Genomic DNA, 10,611 nt, shown 5'->3' on the forward strand with positions numbered 1-10,611 from the left:
TTTAACTTCTCCCACACATCAAAAGCAGTCGTGAGACGTTTCACATCAATGACGGTCTCATCTGTCATGGCCATTTTAATATATGTAACGGCTTTCCTGTTCATGCTAACCCATGCTTCATCTGTCATATTCTGTGGCTTCACCTGTTCAAGTGCCCCTTCGCAATCTTTAAGAAATAGGATTCCTTGAATTCCAAAGATCAAAACCTGTTCCATCGAATCTCCTAATCTCGAAGAGGTTCTTCATATCCGAAGAAGATGAGGCAATAGTTGCACGAAATAAGAGGGATAATACGCTGAATTTTTGGGCAAAATGCGCAAAAATCGGAGTATAGCTTCACAGAGATGTGCACTACAGCTCCCAATGGTCACAGGAAGAATTTGGGGCAAAATAGGACAATTTGGGCACAAAGTTCAATTTCTGAAATTTATGCGCAGGAAATTTCAACGAGCGAATTTGTGCTCGAAAACAACAAATTTAGTTGTTTTTAGCCTCAGAAGATATACATAAGGCTAATACACAGCCTTTAGAAGCATGTAAGCACAAAAGCCCCAATTTGTAGCATCAAAATTGCATGAAATTGAGCCACAAATGGTCATACATAGACAAAATTTGTCAAACGTGCGTAGATTGCAGCAATTTGCACTTTCCTCAATGTAATCGCACCATAAAAACTCTTGCAAAAACCTACGTAAATCTGAAATTTGCTTAAAACACCTGTTTTAGGGCTTGTTTTTCGGCAATTTCAGGGTTTTCGGGTAGCGGGGACTTAGCAAAAGTATTCCCACACCTTAATACATCATTTGCAAAACCTGTATTTTCGTTGTCATAACCTGTAATTTCCTGTTTTTGACCTAATTTCAGCCTGTTTTAGGTCAATTTGGGTTGCCGGGAGCTCTCTAGTGTCCGGGGACAAGTCCTTTGGCGACGAAATTGCAAAATCTCGCGTGAAAGTTGACCTTCTTGGCTGAAATTCAGCGTTTGCAGGTTTGGGGCAAACCCTAATCGAAGCTTTGATACCTGTTGATGAGCGCGCGGCGGTGTGTGCAAGTGAAAGAGCACGCGAGGAAGTGCAGTGTGTGTGCAGAGAGGGAGGCGAAGGCCAGCAGGAGAGGAAGCGCTAGTAGAAGAGAGAGGGCTCACGTTTTTGGGGAAAACTCAATAAGTGAGTTTTGGGTTTTCCCACTTTTATTATAAGTGACCTTTAAAAAATGTGCCCAGGTTCATATTGAACTTAGACAAAGTATAAAAATGTACAAAAAGGGGTTATTTAGGCAACAGACCGCATCTAGACTACGACTGCAAGTATCACAATATACTTCAAACGACTTCTGCAAATCGGGCAAGGTCAAGAACTAAATCTGTAGTCAAATTCCCTTTCAATTCCTGAAAGGCAGTCACTTTTGTGGATCCCCACGAGAAAAAAGGACTCCTTTCTATGTCGACAAATGCAAAGGGATAAACAACCTCTGCAAACTTTCTGATGAACATTCTCCAAATCGGGTCAATCACGGATAATCTCTATCCTGGCCGGGTCCATTTGCACTCCTGCTGAGACAATGTGTCCCGAACAGGTGTATCTCTGGGCTCGACTCACACGGTAAGGTGGCTGATTCGGTGGTGTGATTCCAAGTATCAGATCAATAATATGATCCTTAGGACGAGCTGGTAGCAACTCGCCTGACAGGCCCTCTGAAAAACAATCGGTATGAGTGTCGAGAAAATCTTGGTGTTCTTTGTTAGGTCAAAACATATTCGACCTTCATTCATCGTTCTGCTCTTTTCCAAAAAAAAGTGAGTAAAGAAACTGTAATTCATCAAGTACAATCTCTGAGCCCTTCATTTGTCAAAGTCGCTTTCTCGCATAGCAGCTACGGTACTGGACGGGATGTTTAATACGCGGTGTACAAGATGTGTACTAAACATATTTTTGAGAATCAAAAATAAAATACGTCCACTTTATTAGATATGATACTTTAATAAGAACAAATGAAATGGTTCATGGACCTCCTCAATGACTCTTCAATATTTAACCATAGCATACATAAACAAGCACCATGAAGCTCTAAAACACGATTGATCAACTAGAACAAGATATACGTTTTGGGCAAAAAAACGTTTGAATAAAAAACGTTCGAGACGTATTGTACGTTTCAATACGGGATGTCGTGTATTCTAAATAAAATACGCGTATTTTGCGTATTTTAGCTGCTATTCTTTCTCGGCCGGTTAGTCAACCACGGCGTTGTTCTTTGGTACCAAGGGATTTCGAGTAGGACGTCACAATCACCCAAGGAAATTACGTAGAAATCCTCGTGCCCTAAACACCCCTGTCATTGCAAACAAAGTTTGCCAGTGATCGGTGTATTGGCAGCATCCCGTCCGGGTGCCACTCGAACTACCTTCGCCTATGGCCTCAGCTTGTCGGGCGTAATTTCAAATTGAGCCGCCAATCCAACTGAAAAGAAGTTGGCCTTGGCTCCTTTATCAAAGAAAAAGAGAGCTTCATGATCCTTCACTTTGCCCTAAAAGCGGCAAAGTTTGTACTTTCATTCATTTGATTCTGTTCGGGCCCCACGCAATGTGGTACCAGTTCTGCTTTTTATCTGCCTTTTCTGCCACGTCCCTCAGCTGCTTTGGAACTTTCTGGCCTTTCTTCATCCTGTTCATTCGATGCCCTAATAGTTTGATGCCTTGTTAGGGCACTTCGCGGAGATATGTCCAGTTTCCCCGCATTCAAAACACTTCCCCTCTTTGATATAGCTGATCCTTTCTCGACGAGTGAGCTGGGGTCATGCATCCTTTTCGTCGTTTCTGGGGTGCTCTTCTTCTTTCTACTTTCATTTTCCGAAGTCTCTTCAGTTCTCTACATTCTGATCTCATCTGTGGGGTAGGTCAAACTGCCTGAGTGGATGGCAAAACCCTGTTTCGCATGACTCATCAGTTCCTCAATGGAAGCTAACTTTTGTTCTAAGCAGTGATCTCGGATCTCTGTAGGAAGACCCAAGGTAAACTGCTCAATCTGTTCTTTGAACGAGATCTTCTTAAATGAAGAGGCGGGTAGAAAAGAGCTTCAGAATCTCTCGCAATAAGCGTCCACTGTATCCTTCTTGGTCATCCGAAGATGGTTCCAAGCAGTTCGTATGCGCGTTCATACTCTCGAGTTAGCCAAGAAGAAATAAAAATCCTTTTAAATTTCAGCCATTTAACTGGCGCTGTCTTGTTTAATAGAAGCGTGGACCACCAAGTTCGAGTATTTCCCTTAAAGTAAGAGGTAGCCCCCCGAATCTTGGAGTGCTCTGAGTAATGCCCTCTTGAGAAAGCTATGTCAAACTGCTGTATAAAAGACAAAGCCTTCAAAGCATCTCTATAACCAGAAAAAGTGTCAAATTTAATATACTATCCACCTTCCTTAAACTCTCGGACTTTCTTGCTTTTATCTTCCAGAAAGTCATACTGGTTGGCTTTATAAAAGTTCTTCTTCTTTGCATAAAAGCTGCTGTTGTCATAAAACCACCTCTTCTAATTCTTGCTCTGTATACATCCTTGGAGTAGGAGGTTTCTGCGAGGCTCAGGGCCGGTTTGAGGGGTGGTTCTGTGGTTTGTCGCCACTGTGCATGCACCTCGGTCGAAGGAGGTCTGACTCATAAATTTTGCAAATTTTGGGTCCTTCGCAAAATATAGCATCATCCTTGTTGCATCGCCGATCAATCGTCGACGCTCCATCTCTTCGATCTCCGCCTAAGTAGGCCGAGGTGGGCCGTACTGCTTGCGTGAATCTTCGTTGTGATCTCTTCGCGCATCTCTGGATGCAGAGCAAGTCGATTGATCTCCGTATGAAGCCATAAGTGCTGCGTAAAAAGGATTGGATTTCCCGTAGAAGAGAAATCGGCCGTGCTCTGATACCACTGTAACAGACTTGGACACTCCAAGTCGAGATTCTACCGCGACACCACAAGAATACACTTCAGAACAGTTTACAGTTCACAATTGATTCGACACTAGCCCGGCGGAGTTCCGTGCCTAGAGATATTGGCCCCAAAGACTGGCGCCCCTTTCGGTATTTCTTTTTTTACTAATTTGCAACTCAAAAGTACAAGCGAGTGGTTGGACTCACTCTCAGACTCTGCGTCCAGATTCTCTCTCTCTCTCTCTCTCTCTCTCTCTCTCTCTCTCCTCAGCGATTTGCTGCTCCGTGTCCAGGAAGGGTGTGTAGAGGCCACGAAGCGTGTAGGAGCGGTGTAGAGCAGCCCACAGAGCTTGCGTGCGCCCCTACGGGAAATAGACACACTCAAAGCGCAGAACCGGCTGTCGGCACAAATTTCAGCACTCCGACTGCGTCCAGTAGCAGAATTCAGCCAGGAAGAACTTGTGCGGGAACTCCCTATGCGAGTAGATAACAGCAGGAGCATTTCCAGCTCAAGAAAATCTCAGTACGAAGTAGAATTAGCCATTTACAGCTACAGGTATGAAATTTCAGCCAATAGGCCTATGAGTTTATGCAACAAAACAATATCTGGGATATGAGCAGCGTATGCTGTTCGGATCCATGTGCTTGTAATTGTTCAGGAATAATAAGAAATCTCCTTCAAGGGGGGCATCTTCTGGTTCCTAGTGTTGTGTCCGTCTTCTGCATCATTACTTCTTTATCTTTATGTGTGGAGTCTAATATGAAAAAGCTTGATTAATTTGAAAGTATCAAGTGCACGCTTCCGTTTCTGTGATACTTGTGCTGTTGTTGTTATAAAGCGTGGATCCGTATAGTATGCCACGTCATCAGATTTCCATGTTTTGCAGGCTAGGCCCTACGAACGTACGGGAATTCGCCCTAATTTAATATGTAGGGTTTAGGCGTCCACGGCCACACCTTCAAGTTGGGAGGGTTAAGATTTGTATAAAACCCTAACCCTCCTATTGTGCCATGTGCCATGTCATAGAGAGGGAAAAACTCTAGAAAGAGAAAAACATTGGATTGAGAACTCTGCACGAAAGAGAAAACTTTGGAGAGAGAGAGAGAGAGAGAGAGAGAGAGAGAGAGAGAGAGAGAGAGAGAGAGAGAGAGAGAGAGAGAGAGAGAGACAGACCCAAAATACTGCTAATGCAGCAGTTGTTGATACAACACAATGAGCAAGGAGTGGGCAACCCCTCCCTATATAGGGAAGATGGTTTTCTCGATTTTCTTGTAGCTTTTTGTCACAAAGTTTGTTTTACGAGTAACCTTGAAATGGAATTCACGTGCAGGAAAAGAGAGAGGGAGAGAGAAAAGGACACCACATTGGCCCCAAATATTGGAGCCCCTGTAGGAGTTACTTCATTGTTGCACTTGTAGTGAACTACTATATAGCATGTTGCTGAGCTATCAAATCAAAGGATGATTTGGAGATGTGCCAAAGAGTTTGGCAATCCTCTCAAAGAATCGGCGAGCTTGCTTTCACTTGGTAACTTCATGTCACTCTTGTATGAGATCTAATGGCTAGTATATCACCATGATACCTTCCTCTATTCTATCTTGGTTAATACCATTAAACTGTAAAAGCGCAAGAAATAATTAGCCCCCAATTCAACCACTTTTGTGTGGAATTGTAGAGAAAGCTACAAGGTTGCACAAAATTTCTAGCATTATCCCCTACAGTTTCATAAAGTTTCTTGCGATTTCCACATTAAGTACAAGTACAATAGCATTGCCTACATCTTTGTACATCACAAAATGCAAAGACAAATCTAGATGAATGGGTTTTACGAGCTGAAAATTAAGATTTAGAGAGTGTGCAGTCATAAAAACATGATGTTATATAGAATACGGGTTTTTGCCAAGAGCTAGAAAGTGACTTAAGGAAGCCCCTTAGGTGCATTGTAACGGGAGGACACCACGTGCCATCGGGAAAGAACAAACCGAACAAACTTTAGACTCTTCAAATAACAACTGAATTGAAAGAGAGAGTGCACGACCCAAGAGAGCACTGGTCCCAAAACCTGGCGCCCCTTTCAATATTGCTTTATATTGCTTCAACTCAGTACAAGCTTTGGTAGCTCTGCTCTGCACCTGCTCCTGCCAGGATGCGCGAGTGAGAGCCAACCCTTCGTATATAAAGGCCCTAGGCCCAAAAGCAGCACATGAAAAGCTTTAACTTTGAAAGCATTTGGCCTCCAAAAGCTCAACGTAAAACTGCCAAAATGGCCAGTGCGTAAAACGCGGAAATTCGTACAACTGTCAGCGCAAATTTAGGAAATCCGTAATGTCCTGCCATGTCATCATTTGGCTATGCGATCTTTCTGTGTGTATGTGTGGGTCCCTTTTAAATTAGGCCCCATCGTATGGGGGTCTTCAAGTTGGCTTGGGGTTAGGATTTTTAATCCTAACCCATTCTTTTAAAGTTGGATCACATGGAGAGGATCAATTTTGTGGAACTTGTATTGTTGCTTCTTCTCTTAGGGTTTAGGCCCTCTGCATGTTGGCTCCGTTCTTCACTGGCTTGACATGTGAGTAGTTTGTGTCATCCCCCCTTCCTAATAGAAGAGTAATTGTCTGCGACTACTGCATATCTACAAAACAACTCAAGTTATCTCAAAAATTGCCGAGGGTCATTCCAAGGGACAATCGATTTGCTCATTCCTGATCGGAGCTCTTGATATTCTGGCATAGCCATCGCACCGAGACCGCGCTGATCTTGAATGGGTGTCTCGATGCACTAAAATTACATACCTAGGCAATTAGGAATATTCAGTGGTTGGCACATCACAGGTCAACACAAATGCTCACATATGCATGTTACAGGACATAGAAACATATAGCAACCAATGAACACTCCCCCAGCAAATGATCATCCCGGTCCGGGCCACGAGCTATTCAATGACTTCCTCATCACTCCTTCAAATATCCTAAAGAGGTTTGGGCCATGAGCTATAGAGGTCTTTTACAACCAAACGCTCCCCGGACCGCTGTCTGCGTTGCTTGGAGGTGATGAGAGTAACCACTGCTCAGACTCCTTAATTCTCCCCTTGTAAATAACCGTCCAAGTCCGGGCCTTAGTAACAACAACAATACTACCCCCTTAAATAACCACAAGGGTCCAGGCCATGAGTAAAAACAACACTTTTTCAACATTCAATACTCCCCTTGCAAATAACCACAAGGTCTTGCCATGAGTATGTGTAAGCATTTCGAAACATCAATTCTCTTCAGTACTCCTCTCGGGAGCAAATCACCAAGCATTGAAACCAGTATTAAAACCAGAGTCAAACAACTCAAAACGGCACCAATAAAACAGTTACCATCCATTTCAAACTAATTCGAAACAAATACCAAACAAGATCACCAAAGAAGTTTTAGAAAACTGCTAAATCAAAGTGAAAAAGCTTTTTAAAAGACAACTAGCTTCCATTCCGAGACATGCACCAAAAATTAGGGCTAGGTTCCTTCCATAGGGTTGTAGCTGACTTTAGCATTGTCCATAAGCTCTTGAACAGACAGTGTTCTTGTAGCACTGATGGTAGTCCCAAGACACAATAAACACACTGGACCTCCAAGGTTATCAGCTCAGGAAGAGACACTCGTTGAAAGATGCCCAAAGACTACAAGTTGTAATCTAATAGGGTGTCCACGGCAAAGCCTTTCAGGATACCGCACTATGCCAGAAGCTCCTTTCTGAAGGAAGATGTCGGAAGGCATGTAACTTCAGGCGAAAATTTTCTTGACAGCTTGCCAAGTCCTTGGAGTGTGCAGCTTGGTAGCTATAGCCATGCACCACTGCATGGCACTGTTTCTGAGAAAAACAATGGCTCAAAAGATCCGCTCGCATCAATGCGTAGGGTTCGTTGAGACGACCTCCTCCTTCTTTGTCTCTTGCTTCTCTTGCAAGTGGTCTTGGGTTCTTTATGGCTGATGCGCCATAAGTCAGAGCGATGAAGACGGGAGAGCACTTGATGCGCGATGGACTAAGAATGGGAGTGGCTATTAAGTATGGGCAAGGACACAAAGATTCTTTGATAAAAACTGGCGAGTAAGTCTGGGGCAAGGACAACCTTTCGACTCTAAAAGCATCTGGCCTCCAAAAGCTCAGCGTAAAACTGCCAAAATAGCCAGCGCGTAAAACGCGGTAATCCTTATGTCAGCGCAAATCGCGGAAATCTGCCACATTACCAGGCCAGCGCAAATTTAGGAAATCCGTACTGTCCTGCCCTTCATTTTCTGGCTATGGGATCTTTGTGTGTGTATGTGTGGGTCCCTTTTAAATTAGGCCCCATTGGACGGGGGTCTTCAAGCTAGCGGTGGGTTAGGATCAGTTTGGTGGAACTTCTTCTATTGCTTCTTCTCTTAGGGTTTAGGCCCCTCTGCAAGTTGGCTCCGTTCTTCAATAACTGACACATCACCAGTTTGTTACATGCATAACCCCTGCAAAGTCTGCAAAAATCAGTTCTCAAATGAGCCAGAAACTGATTTAGGCGCCCCTAAGCTGCCCCCCTCCTTGCATGGTGACTTGGGCAAGCTTATCTCCTTCTGCCATGTCTCCCTCGTTTATGGAGCCCATAAGTCCTTTGGCAGGTGAATTTTTGGTTAACTTCATGTCCTATTGTCCTCTCATTAATCCATTTAACACAACCTTGTGACTGACTTTGTCCACATTCACAAGGTCGTCGATGACCATAAACAGGCGCACACACCTCTGATTCAATGTTGACTTCAAGAGCTTCGGGGAAAGAAAGAAAGTCAAATAAAATAAAAATGAAACTAAGTCAAATAAAATAAATAGACACCGAGATACACCTGGTGACAGGGAGAGAGGCAGCTCTGTGGTTGCAACCTTATTTTGTAATGTTGCATCATTGGGTCTATTTTTTTCTATGGTATGTAAATGTGAAAAATTCCATGGATCTTTTTCACCTCACTTGTATCTTAGTAATTTAGGCTTTTTATTTTTGAGTAACATGAAAGGTTGCCAAGCCTTGTTTTGTGTGTGTGTGTGTGTGTGTGTGTGTGTGTGTGTGAGAGAGAGAGAGAGAGAGAGAGAGAGAGAGAGAGAGAGAGTTTGTTGCCCAGGTAATGCACCAGGAGATGAGAAAGATGATATCTGCAGCATCTGTTATGCATGCGAGATAAATACAGTTTTCTATCCATGTAACCACAGATCTTGCTGGAGGTGCATTTCGAGACATCTTCTAAACAACCAAAGGTGCTTCTTTTGCAATGCAACAGTACAAGACCTACGATCTATGTCAGTTATCCCTGCCTCAGCTCATAGTCAATTTGGCGATTCTGAAGCACCAAATGGGGCAGTGGGCGAAAGTGGATTGCTTATTAAGATTGATGCGCCGTAGTTCTTAGCCATCTGTGCTCCTATTCCCCCTTTTGGAACTACAGTATTGTATAGTCACTTGGGCAAGCAAGTTTTTGTGGAGTGGGAGGATATAGGCCTTCTTCAATTATCGTTTAGGCATTTTCCATAATTATTGTGCAGTTTCAACGATGATGAAGTTGTGAAATAGGGGGCTCTGTTTTTGTCAATGGCATATGACAGCAGCAGCATTAGCAGCTATTGCAAGATTAGTGAGGCTCAGTTCTCGAGCGAATTGAGCAGGCCACACCATTGTTATACAGGTCAAACTATTGGAGGCAATTCTTTTGTGGGCAAGGTTGGCACATGGGACTCCGTGCTCACAGGTTTTCCACAAACTTGAACTCTGTAACAGCTGCATTGCTTCCTTGGAGCCCTCTTGACGGCCTACAAGAATTCTGCGACTTTTGGATGTTAATGGCATCACTTACAATGTAAAGATTACAAATATCAGAAATAATGCCTCTCCAGGTTTTACCCATGTTAGGTTTCGGGACCAATAAGGTGTAAAATTGTGGGTCACAGAATGTTATTCCATTATGCAAGGCTCCACATTTGTAATGTGTCCAATGTTTGTATAGGATCACATCATATTTGAGAGTTTGTATAGTCCAAGTATTTTTGTTCAGATTTTATTGAAGTGCAAGGTCCATTTGTGCCATCTGGTCAGGAGCAAGCTCTGCCATGGAAAATGCTGGTGTTCACTTGCAAGGTTACTACTAATATGGTTATTGCATTAGTTTAAACGAATATATCGCAAATCTGTTGTGTGCGTGCGTGCGTGAATTTTTCAACAACAGTAAAATGCTTATTTTTGGATGTTACAGTGCAAACTTGTGAGAGGGACGGAGGGAGAGCTGGCTGCATCCCTTGCTGTTCTCTGCGGTGCGACTTGCTCCCCTCTCTGGCGCGATCATTGCCTGTTTTTTTTGGTCAGAGCTGGTTTTGTTCCCCTTCTCCTTCATCTTCCCTCTCCTTCCCTGGAATTTCACCCATCTCCTCCGTGTTTTCTGTGTGCGTGTGCACCATGTTTTGGCGTGATTCTTTCTTTCTTGTTTGTTGCGTGTTGGCTTATGTTTCTTTCTTGTTTGATGGTGTCATTGTGCTGTTGGATGGATGGTGGGAGTGATGGTTGCATGGTTGGATGAGGTCTATTGTTGCCTTCGACCTGCTATTTTTCAACATCAATCGCTTCTACAAGTTGCTAGAGGGATGATGTTCGTTCCTTGCCGGATCCATCGTGCACATGACACGACACAAGCCATACTCATACATAGAC

At 43.5% G+C, this 10,611-nt stretch overlaps 1 protein-coding gene across 1 annotated transcript in view; it reads left to right on the forward strand.

The window, feature by feature from the left end:
• Positions 1 to 9,993, forward strand: part of LOC147423766 (E3 ubiquitin-protein ligase RKP) — a 114,172-nt gene extending 104,179 nt beyond the window's left edge. Inside the window, exon 11 of the mRNA XM_086501178.1 lies at positions 9,038 to 9,993. Coding sequence (XP_086357304.1) covers positions 9,038 to 9,315 — 278 coding nt within the window. The 3' untranslated portion in view covers positions 9,316 to 9,993. The remainder of the gene's footprint in view (positions 1 to 9,037) is intronic.
• The last annotated feature ends 618 nt before the right edge of the window (positions 9,994 to 10,611 follow it).

This window comes from Adiantum capillus-veneris, chromosome 26, assembly GCF_014529385.1.
Source record: "Adiantum capillus-veneris isolate H3 chromosome 26, ASM1452938v2, whole genome shotgun sequence".
In the NCBI taxonomy this organism is placed as follows: Eukaryota; Viridiplantae; Streptophyta; class Polypodiopsida; order Polypodiales; family Pteridaceae; genus Adiantum; species Adiantum capillus-veneris.